The 22,270-nt window shown below is 38.5% G+C and overlaps 1 protein-coding gene and 1 long non-coding RNA gene across 2 annotated transcripts in view; one reads left to right on the top strand and one right to left on the bottom strand.

The window, feature by feature from the left end:
• lmbr1 (limb development membrane protein 1) overlaps positions 1 to 22,270 on the bottom strand; it is a 39,238-nt gene that overhangs the window by 3,872 nt on the left and 13,096 nt on the right. The window contains exons 6-15 of the mRNA XM_007555624.2: positions 18,476 to 18,602; positions 17,333 to 17,401; positions 17,160 to 17,224; positions 16,820 to 16,892; positions 11,722 to 11,811; positions 9,307 to 9,383; positions 8,742 to 8,819; positions 5,524 to 5,597; positions 5,201 to 5,291; positions 4,555 to 4,621 (exon numbers count right to left, since the gene is read on the bottom strand). Coding sequence (XP_007555686.1) covers positions 4,555 to 4,621; positions 5,201 to 5,291; positions 5,524 to 5,597; positions 8,742 to 8,819; positions 9,307 to 9,383; positions 11,722 to 11,811; positions 16,820 to 16,892; positions 17,160 to 17,224; positions 17,333 to 17,401; positions 18,476 to 18,602 — 811 coding nt within the window. The remainder of the gene's footprint in view (positions 1 to 4,554; positions 4,622 to 5,200; positions 5,292 to 5,523; positions 5,598 to 8,741; positions 8,820 to 9,306; positions 9,384 to 11,721; positions 11,812 to 16,819; positions 16,893 to 17,159; positions 17,225 to 17,332; positions 17,402 to 18,475; positions 18,603 to 22,270) is intronic.
• Positions 546 to 4,412, top strand: LOC107836641 (uncharacterized). The gene is made up of 2 exons (XR_001662587.1): positions 546 to 1,715; positions 2,129 to 4,412. It is a non-coding gene; the product is annotated as an uncharacterized LOC107836641 (long non-coding RNA).

The following is a 22,270-nucleotide window of genomic DNA, read 5'->3' on the forward strand; positions in this document are numbered from 1 at the left end:
TAACAACCATGACGGACTATATGAGGATTAAGTTGTCAATATGCAGCTCCGGTTGGACAACAACTTCAAATATGTAAGCTATGTTCCACCGTTAGCAACCATGTTTACTTCAGCAAACAATGAGCACTTCTTCTTTTTATGGAAGTTGGCAGAACAATGAGAACCCTGACGCCATTGCGCCCTCTACTGCGCATGTGGGACACTTTCAGGTCGTTTGCCTGTTCACACTGCAGAACGCATGCAGGTCGCATGTTTGGCAGTGTGAATGGCCACGGCAAATAAATCCGATCTGAGAAAAATATCGGAATTGTGTCACTTCAGGCTGCAGTGTGAACGCAGCCTTGGTTTATGGGTGCAAAGTGCCCACTGTTTTATATGTGCAAGCAGCTTAACTGTAAACTGTAAAACAGGATAATATATGCACTTGAAAACTACTATAAAATTTTGTAATTATTTAAGTCCATGCAGTAGAATCAAATAAATTTGAAACTTATTTTAGCAGCAGTTGTGATGATTGTTTCAACTGTTTGGTCATTTAAAAAAAAAAAAATGACCAAACATTTTTACACAAAAAAAACTTTGTGTAAATACAGTTACCTAGTGGTAAACCTATTTTTTTAATTGTATTGTTTTTATGCTGCCATGTAAAGCCTGGATATACACATGGCAGCATGTTTGGCAACGGTCAAAAATAGATGAGTTAAAGGCTTTTACATCTTGGCGCTTCGGGAGGTAGAAATTACTCCGCAATTAATTAAAGGTGGTTTGCAGCTTAAACTGTCCTCTAGTAATAAATAAATGTACAGTTAGTCTTGCAGGTCCCGTTTAGATCCAACATGAATGTTAAATCTTCTGGTTGAGTTGATCATGTCAAATTTCTACTGCAGCCATCATTGTTGCTTTTCCTCCCAGCCTGTTTATCTTTATGTTGCCGACTCTCGTTTGTGTGTAGTTGAACAACGAAATCTTGTCAGTTAGGATTTACAACGTATTTTAAAAGATACTTATGCTGTCAATTGGATGATAAAATATAGTTGTATTTAATATCATAAATTGATCAAGCAAACCACCAGTTCAAATCTGCGTTTTACAACACTTTCATATCTGATCTCGTCTATAATTTGTATGCAGGAATCATATTCTGACGTGTCAGACCAAAGAAGCCGCAGTCTCTGGGCACTACTTCTCCTGTAACATCTTCACAATCTCTGTCGTCAATTAGATTGAGCTATCGATTCAGTGTCTGCAGAGATGTATTTGCAGCCGCAGTAAGCAGTTTGGCAGGAATCGCAGACCTTTAACAAAATTGCCCATGAAGAGGCAGGGAGAAAAATGACGGAGACCTCAGTCGATGCAGCTAGCCACTGTGGTCTGGCCAAATTTGTTTCTAATACCAAAGGTTCTGATCCTGGTTTGGTAATTTGAGAAAATCTAATTAAGAGTTTTAAAAAATTGATTTTTAAAATGACCAAAGCATATCTGTACTGGAGAGTTGCAGACATCCATCTGCATGCTGCTGGTTACACATCCAAAAGGCATTCATCTGTTTGATCGGGATCGGTCTTTACTGAAACACTTTAGGACTAATCAGCTGCTTGTACATGTTAACAAATATGAAACCTCTGCCAAAAAATATCCCCATTTTCTTTTTCTTAAGCATTTCTTCATCTTAGGAAGGATCTCAAGAGTTAGCTCTGGTCCTCACCAAAGCACAGGTGTTACGGCCCTGGGCCTTGTAGGCTGGGCTGCAGGTGTCTTGTTGTCTGTCTTTGTGCTCCTCCCTTTTACGGGTGCTGCTGATTTGCTAATTTGGAGCATAGAGTACTTGAACCTGGCTGTCTCCGTCTTCTGTGTGGCCTTCAGCGTCCACTCTGCCGCTTGACGCTTGTGGTGTTTTGTTGCCAGGCCTCAGCTCCCCTTCTTTTTGCACTTTTGAGTTTGTCTTTGTTTTGGTACTTCAACACTTCCGTATGCACTCATACAACACATCCAAGCATTTGCATTACACCACTGATACTGATATCCACAATCCATTGTTGTTTTTGTTAATAAATATTCATTTTTCTACACTTTAACCCCTGCATGGTCTCCCGTTTTTGTTATGACCTTGAGCCAGTCGTAACAACAGGCTAGTAAGAAATTTTTATTCTATGGTCAGTTTTAAATAAAAGAAGCACTGTCGCAGTTTTTAAACAAAAAATTAAAATTCAATGCATAACGTAATTAGCCTTGGGAAGAAAAACAACATTTGAACAACAACAAAAATCATTAAATTTTATGTCTTAACACACCACATTTTCCATACTAAGTCTTAAATCATGTTTAGGTTCATCTTTAATTTTTTATCCACTTTTTGCTTCCTTCATTTGTTTGTTTCCTCAGAAATGAGCCAGTAACATTCAAATGCTCCGTAACTAGCAGTTCTGGTAAACACATGTGGACGTTCTTCCACAAAAACTGCAAGCCCCATGCAGCAAAATAGCAAAACACACAGCCTGTTGGATTTTATCCTGTGAACCTGCAACACCAAAACCTTACTTATTGCACATTTATTTAAAAAAAAAAAGATTTAAACATTCATGTTACTTTATCTACTACAACCTTCATCGTCTATCTTTAAAGCAGTTTGGCTTATAAAACAACCTCATGAAGCGATAAAAAACTCAGAAAAAACTCACTCAAGCACTTTTTATGGCTTTTCATTGAAAGGGGTTTAAACTGTAGGAACAATTTGGCAGATAACTGGAGAGATTTTGAAACATTTATTGGTAACTTTGGTATAAGATTTAAACTCTAGATTCAGGGTGGTAGATTACCGTGTTATCTGAAGCCATATTAGAAAATTTGTATATTGATCCACCTTGTTTAAGGACTTCTCAAATCTCCATAGCAACCCTGACTACAGACAATAAGACACAGCAAGTCTGAGTCAACCTTATTAAAGTTCAATAGGTTCATAACCCAACCACTCTGCATCCAGGGAACTGGTTATAATATGCATCTGATGTAACTCATCTGTCACTCCACTAAAAAGATGACATATATTCTGCAAGGCTTTGTACTGTGATACACTTGTTTCCCCCCACTGGAAAGTACACAAAAAACACCTCATAAACACACAAAACTTTTTTTTTCCTTCTCTCCTAACATCTCACTTTGTCACACTCAACTCTCAATGAGTTATTTTTTTTTTTTTTCAGTGGGAGGCCTTTTTTCCTTTTCAGCTCAGTCTCATGCATCTATTCCTTTCATTTATTCAGCGTCACAAAGCAGAACCTGTTGATATTTTGTAAAGCTCCCAGTGACTCACTGTATGCTTGCTCCATCCCATTCTGCAGCCGGCCACACAACACACACACACACACAGAATAGGGCTATTTAAACAGCTGGGCTCTGCATGTTTATTACTGCCATTATGATGGTGCCACTCCTGGCATTTCTAGCCGTTCTAACAGCACTCTGTTCTACTGTCGCTATAGAAAGTTTCAGTAAATTCAGCCTAAATGACCTCATGTTGATGGTTCATCTGCAAGTGTTTGTTTTTGAGCCATATTAACAGGGTCTTGAAAGAGCAGTCATAACACTTGAACCTTTTCATATTTTGCTTTGCCTCAAACCTTAATGTATTTTAATGGGGAGAGGAAGGAAAAAATAGTGGCAGCATCATGCTATGGGGATGCTTTGCTTTCGTAGGTGCAGAAAAGCTACTAAATTGATAGTAAGATGGACAGAGTTAAAACAAAGAGCAGTCCTATTAGAAAACTTGTGAGAGGATGAAGTTAGAGGTCTATCTTGCAGGGGGACAATGAGACAAAACCAACAGGCAGAGGCATGATGGAATGATTTAGTTCAAAGTATATTATTGTTTTAGACCGGTCCAGTTGATGTCCAGAACTAAATTCAACTGAGAATCTGTAATAATGCCCAATAATGCTCAAAAATAAACTTAGTGTGCACTAATTAAAAGGATAAAGTAGGTATAGATTTGTAGGAAACGGGTGTGCAAATTATTGTACATCAAAACATCTCCAATAAATGGATATTTTGGATGTGAACCTTTTTCTCTTTTGTTTTCTTATGCTGGTGGATCAAATTTCTACCACTCAAATTCAAGTTGGTGGTTGCACAGAAGCAGTCCAGGGGCCACAAATGGCCCACCGGCCACACTTTGGACATCCCTGCTTCAACACATTATATCCCAACAAAATAAATTTCAGTTTGTGATTGGAGTATGACAATAATGTTATGCCGCATTTTATTGTTTGAAGTTATATCATTAGGAATCATCTCAAAACTTAAATTTACCTTTAAAACTCAAATCTACACATCAGCAGCTGTAAAATTATTTATTTAACTTCTTCACAGGAAAAGATGGAACGCTCATGCATGTGGTTCATTTATTGAGGTTAAATCATGCCAAAGACAGATAAACCAAACAAGTTTAAATATGTGTAGTCAATCCCGTTAGGCTGTTTTGTCTCATTTCTGGTTGAAAAGTCAAGGAAACTGCTGATTTACAAAAATGATTCTAATTCAAGCAGGCAATAAACTTACCAAGAGTTCTGGACATCACTGGTAGAGCTGAGCTCAGGACCAAGATGGACACACAGCAGCCGATAATCTAAAAATATGATAAAATGGTCCCATTTTAGTTTCCAGGTCGCTCAAGCACATAATGTACACTTTATATGTGGAGGAAGGAAAGCACCTGATAGTTCCAGTGCTGATATGCCCACACACATACACACCACTTGATGTTAAATTGGTTCCACATATTAGACAATTAGTACCTCTGAAGTTGCTCATTACCAGGTTCCCTCTATTGTCCTTTCAAGCCCTTTCACTGAAGCGTCATGGCTAGTTAACAAGCTGCACCACTCCCAAACTCATTACCAAGTGAAAAGGTGCCCCTATAGGCTGAACAGAGCACACATCCTCAACCCCCTACAAACCCCAGCCTCCCCTCTGATGTATAAGAAAGGAGCTTGCACTTTGTCAGTGTTTACGCAACCCACAAACAAATATTGGACAGATCGACGAAAGCTGTTGTGAAGCTTTGAAGGGTAGGAATTCAGGGGAAAAGGAGGTAGAGGACAAAAAAAAAAAAGGAACAGATGAAACTCCAGGAGTCCCCAAACACATCATCAGTACCTCTGGAGTAATTTCAACACCTTTGCCCTCCACTTGAGCCCATCTTTACCGTTGTCATGGTTGTGTCATCCTTCCTGGGAGTGAGTCCCTCAAAGACACGCAGGCTGTAGAATCCGACGACGGAAGACACCATCAAGTAGCTGTTCAGCAAATCAATCAAGGAACTGAAAACGCTTTGCTGCAAAGAAGCTTTATTGAGTCTTTTATATGTGTGACTGGATTGCTCCTTTTCAACTATCATAAAAGGTGATGAAACAACACAACATGTTCCCGGAAGGCGTTTGGCTGAGCTATGCCCTAAGTAAACAAGGCAGCTGTTGCTCTTGGTCATGGAGCATATGACAAACAAAGGGGAGGTCACTTGAAGGATACAACATGAGGATGATCTCCACCACCGCCTGAATCACGCCAAATGTGGACAAAGACGTGTTCCCAATGCCTCGCTCCTGGACGACAGAGAGACAAAGAAAAAATGCACAGTTAGCTCTCGTCGCATAGAGCACCCCTTTAAACGCATCCAAAATGAAACAAAAGGTTTACGATAACTCTAGTTTATTGGGAGGAAAATACTGAATTACAGAAATCTTGCAAAGTTGGTACGTGTTGCTCAACGAGTTTTCCTAGAGAATCAGAATAAAAGCCCGCTAAATAATGAATAGAAGAAGATGAAAGAGGCTCCTAGAATATATGAACAGGTGTTCAAACAAAAAACACCTTATTGCTTATGGTAAGAAGCGTAGACAGGCTGAAAGCATGCCAAAAACATAAAAACAACAAAACAAATACTTAAGCAAATAGACTACACGTCCCTCCCTCTCAACCCCCGACCTTCCCTCCACCTCAAAGATCTTTGGAAATCAGAGCAAGACAAACATCTACATATTCTGAACATTCCAAGCAGCTGTTTTGTTATATGATTAATATTTGCTTTTGTCAAGTCTTGGCACAAGAACTGACCTTTCAAAGTGAATTATATGCAGCAACTTAATTACTTTATTGAACTAAACTGTTTAAAACTCAGAGTCAAGCTTTGCAAATCTGAAATTAAAGCACCTACATTAAAAAGAAAAAAAAACAAACATGTAGTCGTCTTTGCTGATCCAGAAAAACATTAAACATTTCATATCAATTTATTCTGGTTTTTATGGGATTTCACTGAAAAATGCTACTGAAGAAAGAAAGAAAGAAAGAAAGAAAGAAAGAAAGAAAGAAAGAAAAAAAAAAAAAAAAAAAAACAGTCTGGCACGTTGTTTCATGCCTCTTAATGCAACTGTCATCTTTGGGAGCTTACTGCAAAGCCATGCTGCAGAGTTCTTACTCTATTACACGGATAATTTAGTAGAGCTGATGTCATTTATTATAGCAGGAATGGCGAGCATGCATTTGGTTATGTGTGCCCTCAATATGCACGAATATAAAAAACTCACAGAAGCTAGCTTTAGATAAGAATTGTCAGGTCTTACTACAACTAAGCCTGTTTGTAGGAGGAGTGCTGTACATCTTGACTAACTCTTACAAAATAATTTAAAGAAGAAGGTATGCCCACAACAATAAAATCATTAAAAGGTGAAATGAATCATTTGTTTAGTTGGCGTATCTCAGACTAGTTTCTAAACATGTCTCAAACAATAATGCTGCAAGAGCTGCTTTAAAATGGCAGACATGTTGACACAATCACAACTGGACAGGTATAATTACCCAAATTCACACCTGGGATTTCTCAATTAGGATCACAATAATCACACCATACATTAAAAATATAACCATTATTACACAGTCAAATGTCAGATCAGTAACCGAGGGAGTGTATACTTTTAGTAGTTTGTATTGCTATTGTACTGTGATGTCATTCCCAGTTTCACCCGACTCAACTGATACAACTCAGTCTGAATCCTGCCTCTGAGGGTAAAAACAACACAACACACACAGTAGGCCCATAATAAACAGCAGCTTTATGGCCTGTGCTGTAATCCACATGCTGTGTGCAGGCTGTAACCCACCACAAGATGCTTGGGAGCTGCACGTGTATTTATTAATGAGTTTATACACTAATATCCAGAAAGCATGCTGCAAAAAGCCAGGTTTTATAGCAAAGTGGGCAGGTTGTTTGGATTTTAGATTGTGTCACAATAATTACAGCATTTGAAATGAATTGAACAGCTTGTTATTTTTTTATTTTATTTACCACATCCATTTAAAAATATACAGATTTTTAATACTACTTGTACGGAAATTGCCACAAACCTGAAGGGTAAGTGTCCATCTTACTAGAATACAACATTTTTGCGACAGCTAGCAACAGAAAGGACCTGCAGTAACAACTTTACTAGTCCCTCTCAGAGTTTGTTCATAAAGTCATTAAATGCTGCTCTCTTTAATGGAAGTAGCAACAGCTTTACATGTTCTCTCTCTTTTTACTCTCCTGTTCTGTAAAGCCGAGTGGGACACTGCTCAGTATGCCGAGGACTGCAGCAGGACGCTCAGTTAGAAAGGAAGACAAACGTTGACATGGCACTTTCATTGTGTGCGCTCCGTATAACAATTAGCATATCAGCGGTTCATTTGACTTTCCCACAGTCTGAGGCTTTGCTCGGGTCGTGGCGCGTCCGGATCTCAAACCAGATGTTTTTCAACTTTCTTTCCATCATCCAATCAAACTTTGGGCAGAGGGAATTTTTGTGCCAGAGGGGGAGAGTGAATTAATGTGTAGGTTACATAGGTAAACAGATGGATTTCATATCCGTATTGATTGTTTAAGAGGACGTGACACCCCCTTCTTCTGGCCCCGTGAGATTAGATCAGAGGTGTGGCATTCATCCAGTTGAACAGACTCATAACTCGTTTTAATTGGGCCAAACTATCAGGGAGGACAGGTTCGAGCTACATGACGCGCGTAATTTTGGGGGGGGATTTTCGCAGATGTGTCAAGTCAAAGCAAACATCATCTCAATAAAATAATTGGAATGTGGAGGGCAGCCCTGTCAGTTGCCCGCCAGACGCAAAAACATTATGTGGGAGAAATAGGATACATAATGTTTCCCACTTTTCCAGACAAGAATACAACCGCAAACGCACGCACATGCGTGTAAATGCACGCGTGCATGCACCTCTGAGTGCCGATGAGGTGAGATACAGAAACCTTTAAACGGCTTTCTTGTTAGGTGAAGATGAAAATCTCCAAGAGTCATTCCACTCTCTCAGCCTCACACTGAGAGTCCTCCACTTGGCCCTGTTTGTCTTTGCGGCAAGGAGGAAAAGCAGCTTTATTCAGTCACCGTGGACATGAGACACGTAACAAGCTCATTGAGTCTGCAGGCTGCTGTGAAATGACTCTGAATGAACTTCCAAAACAAAACCGGCAACACATGGTTCGGGCCAGATTACCATCTTGTTGAGCTCTTTCTTCCGAGGTGCACCTGAGCATATCCGGAATTTGATTTATGTCTCTGCTGAGGGCATGGCAGGTCCGACCGGCGTGCTCCTCTGCAGTTTACATTCTGGGTGTGTGTGTGTGTGTGTGTGTGTGTGTGCGTGTGTGTGTGAGAGAGAGAGAGAAATTGCTGAAAATGTACTGCAGTTAGAGGGCTTACCGTGGATCCCTTGGGCATGGCCGTCTCATCCACTAGAAGGTAGAGGATGTTCAGCGCCACCATAATAACAGAGATTGTCTGCAAACACAAAGGAAGATATAGATTTGTTTACATACAGCGTAAATGTAAGATAATTGTTCCATTTCTTTCAGAATTTGCCATTGTGATATACTTAACTTGCTGATTTGCAGGAATGGTGAGGTATAATAACTATTTTGTCATTGTAAACCACTCCAACATAAAGCTTTAAAAAAAAAAAAAAGCTAAATAATGAGAAGTAGGCAGGACTGTGACGCACGTGCCGTGCTTCACCCTTCTCCTTTTCCAGTGGTATTAGATGGCATAAACAGTATCTTTCACACTGTAATTTATACAAAATCCCAGTTATTGCAAGTGGCTAATCAGCACTGTTTAAAACAACTATTAGATAAAAGTAGTTTCCCCACCCAGACTCTGTGGGAAAAGTTGAGTTTGGAGGTGACTGTGTTAGTCCCAGTGGCCACCAGCCAGGCTGCAGACGCCGAGAGCAAACAGAGCTTAATGACAGGTCAGCCTCAGCACTTACCGTTCCTGCGAGCAGGATCAGCATCACCATGGGATACAACAAGTTCTTCTCCCATCCTGATGCTTTCTTTCTTCTCTCTAACAAACAGCAAAGTGCAAAGTTACTCTTAAAGACGCTGGGCCTCGTTTACCAAACGTGTAAGATGCAAAAATAAGTATAGTCTTTTTCACATTCATTTTGAGATGCACTACTCTGGACTTGACTGAGATTTGTTTATTTTTAATTATGATTATATATCTGCAATACATATATATATATATATTTTTTTTTTAATCAGATTTTTTTTTATGTATGCAGGTGACACACGTTAGTTTATATCGGTGTGGACCAGAAGAAATCAAGCTCTGTCATCCATACTAATGAAACATCTTTATTTCCCATTTGATTTCAACTAAGTGATACTGGAAATTATATTTGATGAAAATTCATTGGAGAACTTTGCAATTTAGAGAGAAGGACCACAGAAACATGTCAAATGTTCTGCAAAGTTAGTGTATGAATCTGGGACAACGTTATTAATGGCTGATCAGCTGCACAGTGATCTTTTCGAATTACAAATCTGTGGCTGATAATCATGTAATTGCACACAGGAGGATCAAACAGATTTGCATTTATAAAGAGTGAACGCGTCACCTCAAATCTGACCTTTCACACACATCAAACCACCTCTTATTGGATGCTACAGGTTTACTCATTAATGGAAATAAATCTGATTGATGGTAATTAAATCCTTAGTCTAAGAAAGATACTGAATCTCTTTTGCTTCTTTAAATTTATGAGAATGTTTGCTTGCTCTGAAATCCTTAATCAGAACTGATTTAAGGTTAATTGTGTGATAAGACAAACTGAATGTAGTTTAGCATAGCACATCAGATGCTACACTATAAAATCAATAATGCAAGCGAATGTTATAACATAACCCTAGAGCCACAGTAGAGGAGGAAAAATTTGGCGTCCAGAACAGATTTTTTTTTTTTTTTTTGGACAATAAGATATTTCAGTGGGAGATTGAGGAAGCTTGAATTTGGACTGAGGCCACACTGTGGAGTCATGCACTGGCTTATTAAAGTAGAGAAGTCTTATATCAGCTGCACTGAAACAACTGTAGGAACTCTTTAGTACATGATTAAGAAACTTTGTGGCTTTGTTTCGGTCTGTGCCGATTTACAAATGACGACGCTGGACATTTGTGTCTGAAAAGTACATAATCCTGCCCCTATAAGACGACCAATATATCTTTTTTTTTGTTTGTTTTTGTCCCCCCCTTTCATTTATTCATGTCATACAAGCTGTAGACGAGGTCATCAAAACAGTTACTGAACAGGAGTGGGAAGTTATTTTAAACAACCCCTGTTCTCAGCCACTACATTTATCAACCATATACATGGTGATATTCTGTGGTATATGCATATTTCATAAATCATGCATGGAAGAAATTCTGCAATCATTTTTTGTGCCCAAATCTAAGCAGTGAAGAGCGTAACTTCACCAATTTAACATGTTCATCTGAAACCACGCAACATCTAACTGTACTCAGAAGGTTCATATTGTTTATTTTAGTGAATCATATTGCAGGTTATGCGCACCACACGCATCTCACCTGTGAACAAACCACAGCACCTCCAGGTAATACAAATCTCATAACCATCAAAAAACGATGCTCTTCCTCTTTAATCAGCCACACTCATCATTGCCTTAATTAGCGGAAACAGTAATAAATCTCGAGATAAAATGAAACGCAGCAAAATTAATTTTGTGATTTATATTTTGGTTTCAACATCTAAGAGTGCGGCGGGCAAACCGACGTGACTTTCTTCCAAGCCAGATGAAACATTTCAATTTTATACCTACGCCGTATTTCAGCAGCTGATCAGTCATGTTTGTAGTTGCGACTGACAGCTTGTAAACCTCATGCACTCTGTCGCTGTAACATCCACTGTTCTCCTACACTGTGTATGTGACCGTCCTTATATCTCTGACATATTGATTGTCTTTGTCTATTCCCAACCAACAGTCAGTCCTCTGTATTCTCAAAGTGTATTCAGTCTGCCTGCCCGAGAAGTTTGCCAAGTGCATTTTATATGCACCATCCTTCTAAATTAATGACATCACTAAAAGGCTTGCTACAATATAAAGTTTGCATCTTGTCCAATATCCTAAGTGCCTTTGTGCTCTCCTTTCCCTGCAACACGGTTCCCCAAAAGGCTCTGGCTTCATTTATAATATCCTAAAATGGATGGAAAATTATCAGGCAGCTCTGATCCAAGTCCAAATTAAGAAATTAAGGCAGATGAAGAGGGAGCAGCTGCCTGTCAGCAATATGTAAAAAGTTAATGTCTTTGGCATACATTACTCTAGTAATTCAAGGTCTTAAAACAAAATACATCAGTCTCATCAGAGAATGCAAACGCGTACCCAGTTTATTCTTCTGATTTCTAATATTGTCCAGTTCTTTGGTGAGTTGAAAAGTAAAGCTCCCTCGGATGTAGGTGTGCGAAGATGATCCTGTGGGAGAACAAACAAATCAAACCTTCACCGTCATACAGCGGGTCAGGCTTCACAAAATACTGTGCAGAGAGGTTTTTGTTATTGTGATAAATATCAAGATTATCAGTTGAAACTGTTTATCTTTAGTTTGACTAAATAGTTAAAATATTTATATGTCATCTAAAATTAATATTATACCTGCTTAGGCACATCAGTTAATTAGAAGAATTTGAAGAAAATTATCTTAAAAAGTCAAGGTAAAAGAGGACTGCACTTCCAACTCCGATTCTTAATTTACCGAAAGACAGTAGAAAAAAAAAATCCTCTGCCTCTCATCTTAAAATTGAATGAATAGGACTCTGAATAAACAACAACTCTAGCCAGATCACATTGTGTCATTACTTCTTTAGCAAAACCAACACACAGAAGCACAATATAAGAAAAACAACATGTATCCTTACAGTTTCCTTAAGAATTAAAAGATTAGGAAGCATCTAGGGGTTTCTAAGCAAATGCAGCTGAATAAGTGATTGTCAGTAAGCGTGAAAACCTCTAAAAAACACAACTGACAACTTCTCAACAGTCTCCTGATAAATTAAACATGCCAGCAGTCGGGGAAGCAATTCTGAAAGTACACAGCAACAGTGCAATAATCTTAAGCACACAAGGAAATTTACAACAGAAGAGTTAAACCCTCTAGAAATGTCACAGAAGACAATTTATGGATAAAAGTTATTTTATCACATGGTAACCATTAGATTTCACAAACTGCTTCTACAGCTTGATTTAGCTTTTGTAATATTTTTTTAACGCAACTTTCAGACTTCTTTAAGAACACATATTTTATGTCTCGCCACCAAAATATGTCATTTAACTTTTCTTCGTAAGAACATTTCACCCAAGCACGTAACCCTGCTTAGCACATGACAGTGTTTTTAAATTTCGACGTGATTTCACACTAAAACTACTCAGGAGCCATCTCGCACATGCCACAACTAGTTAAGCGGGCTCAGTAAGCCGGCAAGGGATTCTCCAGGAAAACCACAAGGCCGGCTCATTTAGGGCTAATTTATCTGTTTTACTCTGTTTTCCTTCCAGCTTGACACACTAGCATCGAAGGCCGGTGAAGCCAAAGTGGAAAAGTATCCACTTGCATCCCTCGGGGTGACTGGCGGATCGAGACCAATTAGCTCAGTGTTACACCGTTACTACCATGCAATAAAAATACCATCTTTCATCTTTGTTACAGGAGTGAGGGACTGATCACTTTGATCAAACCTCTTACTTTCCACTGTCATTATGACACACCCTGTCTGGATGAGTTTAAGTAGGTTACAAAGGTGAGATAGGAAGAGAGCAAGGTGGAAGTCTACGTCTAAGCCTTTAGAGATAACACTAACTGTCCTGGGATCTGAAAAGGGAGGAAAGTTTGAACCCTCAGAGCAAAATCAAAGAGAAAAACGTAGCACCACAGGAAATGTCGTCAGTTTCGTTAGGCTATTTCCCCCTTCAATCACAAACTAAAGTGATCATCTGGGAACTCGAATGTACTCAGTCAACTTCACAGCTTTGTCAGTTTTTCATACAAACAGGATTTTAGATGTAAAAAGTAGATACAAATGACAGCTGAAAAACTAGTAGATTGCATTTAAAAACAAAGGATTTTTTTCAGTTGTCGAAGCAAAAAGGGGAAGTGATGAGGAACTGAGCTGCAGTATCTTCAATGACATCATTCCATACTGAAGTTACATATATCCTTCCTCTCCCTCTGCTGGCACCGTCAAGTAACAGACTGAGTTACAGCGAGGCAGAGATGCTGAGTGAGTGCTCTGGCAGCCAGGAGGGCTCAGAGTTAATTCAACATATCCTCTCCAACCTTCTCCGGCGCTCAAAAAATTACGTCATCCCCAAATATGCTAAACACCATGCTGAGAAAAGAGAGGCAGCAGCAAGGTCATTGTGCCGCATAGCATCTGGACGAGCACCATGTTGCTTTGTTTTCAGAACACCAGGATGTAAAAACATCACTTTGCAATAAACTAGTTATATATCCCCAAAATCTACATAACGCATTGGTTAAAAAATAAAAAAAAAAAGAAGAAAAAAAGATGTTTTTCTTGTCCCTACGACTTAAATATAAACTACTGGAGACATCCAGTGGTACAGTTGCACATTTATATGCATCTTGGTTTTTTACACCACACCTATGCTTACAAATTCAATTCTGGCCAGACGTCCATAAATCCAGGGCTTGTCATAAAGCTGAAAACTAAATCATCAGTTTTCACAAGCATTTGCAGTTTGTTGAGACGCTGAAGGGGACTGAGGTCTGCACAGATCCAAAGAAAACGTGGCCAAACCGAAGAAAAACCTGAGTGGATATAGTGCTGAATGTTTAAATCTGCCTTACAATATATTTATGCATTCGAGTCGCAGTGTGCTTGACTTTAGCAGAGTTTCTGTGAGTTCTGCAAGCCATAAAAAGCCTCAAGTTTAATCATCTAAATTTAAGGCTTTAAAAAGTGTTAGATGTGCCCAGATTTAATGCTTGGTCTTAAATTATATTTACCTGAGTCTTAAATTTTTTACGATTTGTTTATTCATTGCTCTTTCTATAATTCTATCATTTTTTCATGCACTTTTTATGCACTGGTAGCATTTATTTGTCTGTGATCTGTACCTGTGTCATGTTGTAACAAATATATATGTCCTCTGATGTTCACAGCCTACTGTAGGCATTAGAGTCAGGTGTAAAAAGTCACATACAAAGAGTGACATACAAAAAAGAAAAACAATTCAAGTAATAGTCAACTTGATGAAGTCATCAAATGAGTTAAATAGTTATTTAAAAAAAAAAACCCTGTTTAGGAACAAAATGTGGCTTGAGCAAAAGTTAACACATGCCTGAAACGTCCTATCAGGACTTTAGGTCCTGACATAAAAACATCACTTTAAAGTAATTTAAACTCAAGAATTAAAAAGTTAACCAACTTTTTATGATATAAAATTGCACTCTTTAATTATAATCAATTACCTTCATTGCTTTTGACCATCAATTCTGTTCATCTAGCACCAAGTTACGACAATATCCTGCCAGAACACTTGTAAATATTTGTATAATTAATGTGGAGTTTTACAATAGCCAAATTGGTACAATGTAATTATACAGTCAGATTTGGATCCATAGTGGAGTGCTAAATTATTTTGGTGAAAAATTAAATGAAAAATCTGCAGAATGTGCCCATGTTTAATTCAATTAATCAATGAATCGTCAGAATTATCAATTGATTAATCAATATTTGTTAGGCGAGGCCCTACAAAACTACTGTTAGTTTGCAACAATGTCAACACCCTAACTTTCCAATTTTAACAACTTTTAATCCATTTCATGTCACAGAGCTACAATATTTGGAACAATTTCTTAGTTTCTACTTCCAACGATTCATCTATCGATTTACTGGCATTTTCTTAACTGCTTGTATAAAAAAAATAAGCTATTCTGACTGGTGTTTCTGTAATTACACGTTAAAGCCACAAAGTAAGTGTTTAACACTGTAAATGGGCTGCAACAAACAGTTTATCGCTACATAGTACGTTCATGTTATGTGAACTCTCTTGTTTTTCCACTTCAAAGAAAGTAGACACATGACTACTGATCCTCGAGATGTACTGATCCACACAATTTAAACCGCAGAGATGTCCCTTTAAAATGGGCAATTACACATCGAGGGACCACAACAAAGAGCCCCACATGTAAACAAACATGAATGCATCGACTGATGAGGCTCAACAGTTTGCGTCTAGAAAACACAAACCGGCGAAGGGGATAATCTATCAGAGAGTGGACACAGGTGAAGCAAGAACACACTGACGTCTCTGGAGTGTGTCCTGTGAACTGTTCCTGAACCGATTTCTTTTCAATTCTCTCAGATCAAAAGAAACGCCACCCGAGCCTTCGGTTTCACCAACATAGAAACATGAAAAACAAGTATTTGCATGTGCATAAAAAACACTCGTCTGATAAGGAAAAGGGTTATCCTCCACTGAAGAAAATCCTCCCTCGCTTCTAACTCCCACCTCTTTAACAAGCAGAATGAGCTGCAGTTTGGCCTCAGTCCACTGTCAGACATGTGTTGACCACAGTCCCCCCCCACCCTCACAGGGACTTGAAAAGATCAAACAGTTAAGGAGATGATAAAGAACAGATTACAATTATTCTATCAGATAGTTCAAAGCTGGGCAGTGTGGAATGAGCGCCGAAGAGAACCGTACGCATTGGTGGCAGTCTATGGAGGAGGCAGGCGGTGCGTTCAAAAACACACACGCTATCAGGGAGAGATCTTTCTCTTACCTTCCTGGTTTGAAAGGACGCTTGTCCTCTTCATTTACTCACATCTGTACACTTGGTTGCGTGCTTCAGTTCATGCTAAAGTAGGTTTTGGAACTTAACTTCCTGCTTTTAGAGATAATTCCATGTCAAACAAGGATTTTATGGAACACAGAGGGGCTGGACATAGGAGGGAAATGCAGGCCAAAAAAATAACATTTTTATCATCTTTGAACTCTAAGCTTTCCCTTTGTGAACAATTCCTAAGAAAAGCCAAAGGACTTTGGTCGCTCTTTCAGACATCAATAAAAAAAAAAAAAGCAGGTCTTTAATGTCCGCAGCAGCAAGCCGCAAATTCCTCAAAAGCTTTAATTTCCTCCCTATTAACCAGGATACCATTCTAGTCCCGACATTAAATGAGGCAATCACTTCACCAGTGGTGACAGAAGCTCTGCAGAAAAACTTCCCAACCATAAAATATCGTCCACGGTTAAGGTGGCTACTTTGACCTTTGGCAGAAAAGTTAGAAGAGCGGAGCTGCGTGTGGAAAAACCTATGTCAAGTGTGTGTGAATTTCTTTTGCCCCGCTGAATTCTCTATGCTAATTGATTCCAGCGAGGCCAGCCTTTATCACACCCAATAGTGCAGTCAACCTCTACCCCTGCCTATAACGTGCCAACACGTCTTCCACAGACATACCGTTTAATCTCCTCTGAAGGGCTTCCTCCTGCAAATGGATGCAGTAAATCTGCTCATCCAGGTCCTCCAGGATCTAAAGGGGAGGGGAGCAGAGAAGGGAAAGATGAAATGGGTTATAATTAGGTCCAAAGTGGGACTGGAGCGATGGCAGATGGGAGGATGAGTAGGTGATTTATTTGTAGTCCTGTCATGCTTTTAATGGCTGAATGTTGGAGCTTTAGGAACAGAAGAGCACAATGTAATAGATCTGACACGGATTCTGTTAAAAAAAAAAAAAAAAAAACACAATAAAGCATTTCTAACTTAACTGTATAAATATTTAATTTGAACTGTTACCTACCGTCGGTTTCACTAATAACTGGCCCACGACAGTAAACATCCTGGACATCCCCACAGGAGTGCACACTTAATAGAAAACAGAAAACGACTCTGATTATCACTTCTGCTTAAGTGAAAAAGGGAAAACGAAATGAGGGAAGTTTATGTGTTGTGTATAGAATTGAATCAACTTACTTAGCAAAAGCAGTCCTCCCATCAGGGATATACAGGAATAGAGGTATGGCAGGTAGAATTCCCAAAGATCTAGAAGAAATTATTTCTTTTTTTTTTAGTTCATTTTTTTTATTTGAAGTGTGTAATGCATGTTTTCTAAGCATTTTTTTAGTACAGAGTTAAATTTCAACATTCAGCATTTGAATTTCTTTTTAGGGCAGGAATCTGGACCAATTTAGATCAGCTCTATTGTAACTTCTAAACTTATTTGTCAGATTTATTAAAAACAGAACAATTTAAATGTGGGCAGACTGAATAAAGAGGTTAAATAGAATTTTAATACATTTGGAAAATGAGGTAATAAAAATTATTACATTTATATTTGGATAAGTCAAAGAAAAAAGGTGTTAATTAAAATATATACATATATGTATATTATTTTGAATTTTTCTAGATAATAAACCAACAAAACATATCAGAAAACTCAAGTTTTTTTTTTCTAAACTGTTTTCTCTTTTCCAAACATTTACAGCTCAAACGATAAAATTCAATAGTTTGTAAAGGTTTTCAAAATGAGGTTGGTTTCCTTTGAATCTCATCCTGTGAACCATTATGTGCAAAATAATTTTTCTACTTTAACTTTTATGGAGTGATCGATACTGGGTCATAAAGTAGATATTTAAGAGCTCTCGCTTTTTAATAAGGATATTTCTCAGTCACAGTGGAACTGTGCCCCTGTCTGACCCTCTTACAGGTTACATTTTATAGCCACAATAGGGACAAGGTGAAGAGCCTTACAAAAAGTGAATGGTTCACCATTGCAGGATACTTTCTAAACTTCAAAGCACACTCAAAAACCAGCTGGCCATGAACATAGCATATTTTGATGCCGGTTTGAGGTTATCCAGTCATGGTCATTATTTAGTCCAGAAGAATATGAATTCTAAAAGTCACTTTTTTGGTCCAAATGTAGCCTGAACAAAGATGATGAAGGTCAAGTTTAACCCTTACATAATATTGCACCAACATTATTTGGACACCAATAGATATGTTTAGATGTTTCTATGTCTTATTTCAAGAAAATCTCTTAAAACAAAATGAGTTAAATTTGAAAATGCATGACATTAACAGTTGAATCGAAGGAAAAGATGTTAAGCCACTTACCATAGAGCGATTCCATACTGGCTGCATCATTGTCAATCAGGGCTGATGCCACCCACACAATCCCAAGAATGAGCAGAGCCAGCAGGAAGAGCATCACAAACGTCTCCAGAATGCGAGCCTTTATGCCCTGACAGAGGACAAATTATGGGTTAATGTTCAACACAAATATCACACTATGAATTATGATCACAACAGACATAACATTTCATCATTCGGTTTTTTGTTTTCTGTAATTCATGCAGTTGAAATAATACAACTGAAGCAGCAGACGACGATTAGAATTGTATTAAATTAACAATGAACTGTCAAAGATATATTCCCTATTTTTAATACAAAATGGTCAAATATTCAGGCTTCAAAATTAATTCGGCTCCTGGGACATGGACACTTGCGTGACAATTTGAGTTTTCAAGGATACCATTCAGACATGTCTTTCATTGGGTGATTCAATGACTTATGTGCATGAAACACATTTACAGACACTGTTAATTGAATCAATTCATAGGTTTGTGAGTTATAAAATAGATTTACGATTCTTTTGTTTTTCTTCTAAAAACCAAGACTGACGTTGACAAAAAGTTGATCAGAAACTAGCTGGAACACTTGGACAGCTAACTCGACACCAAAAGGAAATGTGGTGCAAAATGACCAGAAACACTGAACAATGGAGAGTGCTGCTCAGGAATACAGTGAATTGACCTGATTCTTCTGTACGATAAAAAATTATTTTGCACAGATAGAGACAAAAAATATTTCCAAACATTCACTCAGTTCAACATGTTCTAATGTCTCCATATTGCCCATTTAGCAAATTCAAAAATACTGCTACAATTTCACAGTACTGTGGTAACTGTACTTATTTGTTTTATCTGACAGGTTAATTTGCTTCTACATTAGGATTTAAATTAATAATAACAAAACTTTTGCAAGAAGAGGATGGTTACATTTTCTTGTATGGGATGTTCCTAATCATGGAAAATGATGCATAAAAAACGTTTTGCATCATGCTCGTCAAAATCTAATTGAAAAACATCTCAAATCTTGATTTCGTATTTCAATATTTAAAAACATTCGTCAGTTCTTTATCAATTTTTTTCTAGTTATTAGGATCCAATGTGGACGATCGAAAGAGCCACTTGAGGCTCTGGAGCCACAGGTCGCAGACCCTACTCTAAAAACCCCCAGAACACCTGGAAGAGAAGAAGAAAAAAAGTAGACAAAGAGTAAACGTTTGTACCCATACAGAAAGTCTTGCTCAACTTATACCAAAGCGACATTCCTGTTTCCATTTATTTCCCGTTAAGCTATCCTTACATAAAAATACTTACTGGATGCCATTTCCAACATCTGACATTTTCAACAGGAAGCAAACCGCTCCCCCCACCCCCAACACCAAATCACTCCTTTTTAAACTGCCTCACCTAATAACAGCATGACTTCCACTAACCCTACACAAACATCACATAAAGGCTCCCATGGATCTGTGTGTAAAACAGCTCTTTTATACACGCTTATTGTAGTCTATAAAATAGGCCCAACAGAGGCTGACAGTGGCAGAGGCGAAATTAAAAAGAGGAGGGGAGCAGGGGTGCTCCAAGGGGCGCAGCTACTGTCTGCGATCAAGAGCAGACCTCCCATATGGGGCCGATTAGCAACTCCCTGAGTACCGCGGCCAAGTCCCATGTTGTGTGGACGAGAGAGTTTTGGGGTAATTTGGGTTTTCCGGGTCACAAACTGCTGAGTGGTTAATAAAGCCCCTTCCTATCTGTTCTCACAGTTTCTAAAACCTCCCTCCTCTGGTGGAGACACGAGCTGTCTAGGGCAGAAAGATGGATAGGTGCTCCCAAACACATGTAAGGTACACAACCAGACATGGGATAACAAGCGTTCCCTGCCTTTTTGGGGAGAGCCGTTTAAATTAAGGACATGTGAGCAATTTGTTACCAACTAACATAATGGCTGTGTGGTTGCTGTTCAGTATTTGCCAACAAGTACATTAAGGAGGACCCTCTTTGAATGCTTCCCCTCTTAATCATGAGGCCACTTTATAGAGTGGACCCGGCTGCGGTTTGAGGAAGTAAATCATACAATGTTCTTCATTCCTCAGCACCCTTCCAAGTACACCTGTCCTTAGGGGTATGCTTTATTATACAGTTCCACCACTGTATAAAAGCTTTTTTTTTCTCCCCATAGTAAAATGTGTTGGTAACTTACTTTTAAATTCCGACATCATTTTATATATACACGTACAACACCAAAGCAGTTTTAATTTTGTCACACTGCAACCACAAACTGTGTTCTGTTAACATTTTATGTGATACAATCATTATTTTGAACAGAAAAGTAAATGAGCTGAACCTTTTGTCCTTAACCCACTTTGTAGAATCACCTTAAGCTGTATTTACAGATGCAGTTCTTTTGGAATAAATCAGGGTGGCTTTGCAGATTTACAAATCAAACTCTTTGTCCGTTTTTCTTTTCAGAACGGCCATGCCGCCGTCGATCAATCAAGCTGGTCAGAAAGCGTCAAACTGTAATTTTAAATTGAATTTAGGTCTGGGTTTTGATTGGGTTGGATGGATATCCCTCGACTTAAACCATTTTATTAGACCTGTGGTTGTATAGTTGAGGTCCTGTTTGAGCATAAACCTCTGGCTTCAGTCTTTAGCAGACATTAAATGACTTGCTTTCAGCTACAATCAGCCTTCTTATCAACTCTGAGCAGCTTTCCTATTCCCTGCTGAAAAAAAGCATCACGTCATGGTGCTGCTGTCATATTAATTTGGTAGCGCACCTTCCTTCACACCTTTATGTGTCCCTGGGATGGCTTTTAAACTACAAGGACTTCTCATGTGTCCCCCCTCCCCCCCAACTATGTTATTTTTTTTTTCTTGACACCCCATAAGAAAGACCATATTTGGAGAGTTAATTATTACTAATGGTCTTATTGAGAAATGCAATCACTGGTTTGTATCTCTGCAGCTCCTCCAGTTACCTAGGAACTGTTAATTGCTTCTTTGATTCATGCTGTCCAGATACGAAGGGTATGAATAAAATCATTGGCCATATCTTTACAAGTTGTGTCATAATTTGTTTTCAAATGATTGATAGAACAATGTCTTTTGAATATCGAAAGCTTAGAATATTCCTTTATCACCCAATTTCTCTTTAAAGCTCTCCACAACTGTATCCCTGACCTGTCTTGCCGTTTGTTTACTAATGTTCCCTAGCAAACCTCTGAGGCCTTCACAGAACAGCTGGATTTATACTGAGATTAAATTACACACATCTGGACTCTGATTACCAATTAGATGACTTCTAAAGGCAGCTATTCACACTAGATTACATTTGAGGGTATCAGGGTCCAGTGAGTGAAATACAAATCAAAGCTACACATTCTAATTAGTATTTTTAATTTATAAAAATTAAAAAAAAGGTTAAAACCAATGTATTACTTCCCTCCAACTTCCCTATCATCCTCTATTTTGTGTTGGTCTATTACTGAAAATCCCAAATATCTGAAGCTAGAAAAAGTTCAAGGGATTTCCACAAGTTTGCAAATCACCGTTTCTGATAAAACATCCATCCATAACCACACATCTATTGAGCATGTATTACCAACCATTATAGAAAAATAGGACTGCAGGCTTATTCACATCATTGGTGTAAATCCCCTACAGCGTCCCTTTATTATTATTGAGCAATTACATGCCTCCTCTTATTTCAGGAAAAGCCTCAGTGAGGGTAGAATTTTCTAGCACAACAAAGAAGATAATGGGCAGAGACCAGAGTGCC

Source organism: Poecilia formosa, unplaced genomic scaffold (assembly GCF_000485575.1).
Source record: "Poecilia formosa unplaced genomic scaffold, Poecilia_formosa-5.1.2 Scaffold71, whole genome shotgun sequence".
NCBI lineage: Eukaryota > Metazoa > Chordata > Actinopteri > Cyprinodontiformes > Poeciliidae > Poecilia > Poecilia formosa.